Source organism: Cystoisospora suis (assembly GCF_002600585.1).
Source record: "Cystoisospora suis strain Wien I chromosome Unknown contig_1541, whole genome shotgun sequence".
NCBI lineage: Eukaryota > Apicomplexa > Conoidasida > Eucoccidiorida > Sarcocystidae > Cystoisospora > Cystoisospora suis.
In genome coordinates, this window is record NW_027154341.1 from 9,936 (window position 1) to 11,534 (window position 1,599).

At 43.3% G+C, this 1,599-nt stretch overlaps 1 protein-coding gene across 1 annotated transcript in view; it reads right to left on the reverse strand.

The window, feature by feature from the left end:
- CSUI_003447 (family sec63 protein) overlaps positions 1-1,599 on the reverse strand; it is a gene marked incomplete at its 5' end in the record, with an annotated part of 12,698 nt that overhangs the window by 6,377 nt on the left and 4,722 nt on the right. The window contains 2 exons of the mRNA XM_068063645.1: positions 43-148; positions 1,162-1,387. Of these exons, the coding sequence (XP_067924378.1) occupies positions 43-148; positions 1,162-1,387 (332 nt within the window). The remainder of the gene's footprint in view (positions 1-42; positions 149-1,161; positions 1,388-1,599) is intronic.

A 1,599-nucleotide genomic window follows, 5' to 3' on the forward strand; every position in this document is an offset into this window, starting at 1 on the left:
AGAAAAGGAGAGAAAGAAGAAAATCCGTCCGTCGGTCCTGACCTCCCGTGGAGGCTCCTTCACTTTTATCGACGAGGAAGAGCCACCATTCCTCATACTTCGCCACAGGCAAAAGAGGTGCATGCACTGCCCCCGCTGCCTCTCCCTCCTGCATGCACACATACATACACACGCCTGGGGATATCTCCATACCAAGACATGGATTCAAATAGCGTATATAGAGAGAGAGAGGGACAGATTTCTTAGATACACGGATGTATATGTATACCTATCCATCTATATACGCAAGGGAGTAAGATCCCACATGTGCAAACGCTGCGGATGATGTATTTTAGGTGCTAGGTAGAATGAAGGGGGGAGACGCTTGATTTAGACGATGCTTTTTTGGGAGAAGGCAGAGAAGCACACGAGTCAAGATATATATGACGAGGATGAGTTGTAGCCTTGATATAGATAGATAGATACTGTATGTATCTACATGAAGATTGAAGCCCATGAAAAGAGATACAGAAGTGCACAGTGGAGGTCACCGTGCAGAGAGATCGTAGCATACATATGTATGTATGTAGATCTGTATAAGAACATGAGTGCATGTGCATGCATGCTGTCTTCTTCAAGGAGTGAAGGACACACCCGTGAGTCCTTGTTGTTTTCTCTTTCTCTTCTCTGTTCGACTGCAACCATTTGCTCACCTCTACCTCTATATTATGCATCATCCATATACATACACAGATAGATGTATACATAAGTATATATAGATAGATATAGTTGCAGAAGTATACATAATTACATCTAGGCAGATATCACTGCAGATGTATCCATAAACATACAGACAGATACAGTTGCAGATGTATACAGGCGTGTTTAGAAAGACATACAAATGCAGATGGATGCATGCGTATACATAGATCGATACAGCTGCATACATACGTTTATTCATGGATATAGTTGCTCCCGGGACCGCATATGGTCCAAAATGGACCTACGGTGTCTCCTCAAAGGTCTGCATACATGTCCGAGGACCATACATCTCTAGGGTAGATATATGAATAGAAAATAACATGAATATCTGTTCATATATCTACACAAGAAGAAGGTATGGGATAACTCGCATGCGTTCGAAGACAAGGAGAGACAAGGAAGAAGATGAAGGTTGCTTACTTTTAGATTTGTTCTCGTTAAAGTGACTTTGCATGTAGCGAAATCTCCCACAACAATCTCTGCTTCGTCTTCCACATACACCTCAACATCGACGCTGAGTCTCGAGACTTGACGGCAGAAGAGCTGCACATCGAGCTGCTCTTCTGCACTCATTTCGAGTAGACCTTTCCTCTCTTCATTGTCTTGTTTTAAGAAGTCGCCCAGTTCTCTAGCTGCATGCTTGCCTCTGTGCGAGGAGAAAAAAAAGCGATCCAGACGAAAGAAACGAAGAATGAAAGCAAAAGAACGAAAGAGTGAGAAAGAAAGAAAGAAAGCACATAATACATGCTCACTCAGTCACCTCGGCGTGTCTCTACGTAGTACATGCATCTACCGTTGTTTATTTCGTACATCCCAACCCCTCCATCGATCTACATCGAGACACACACATCCACCCCC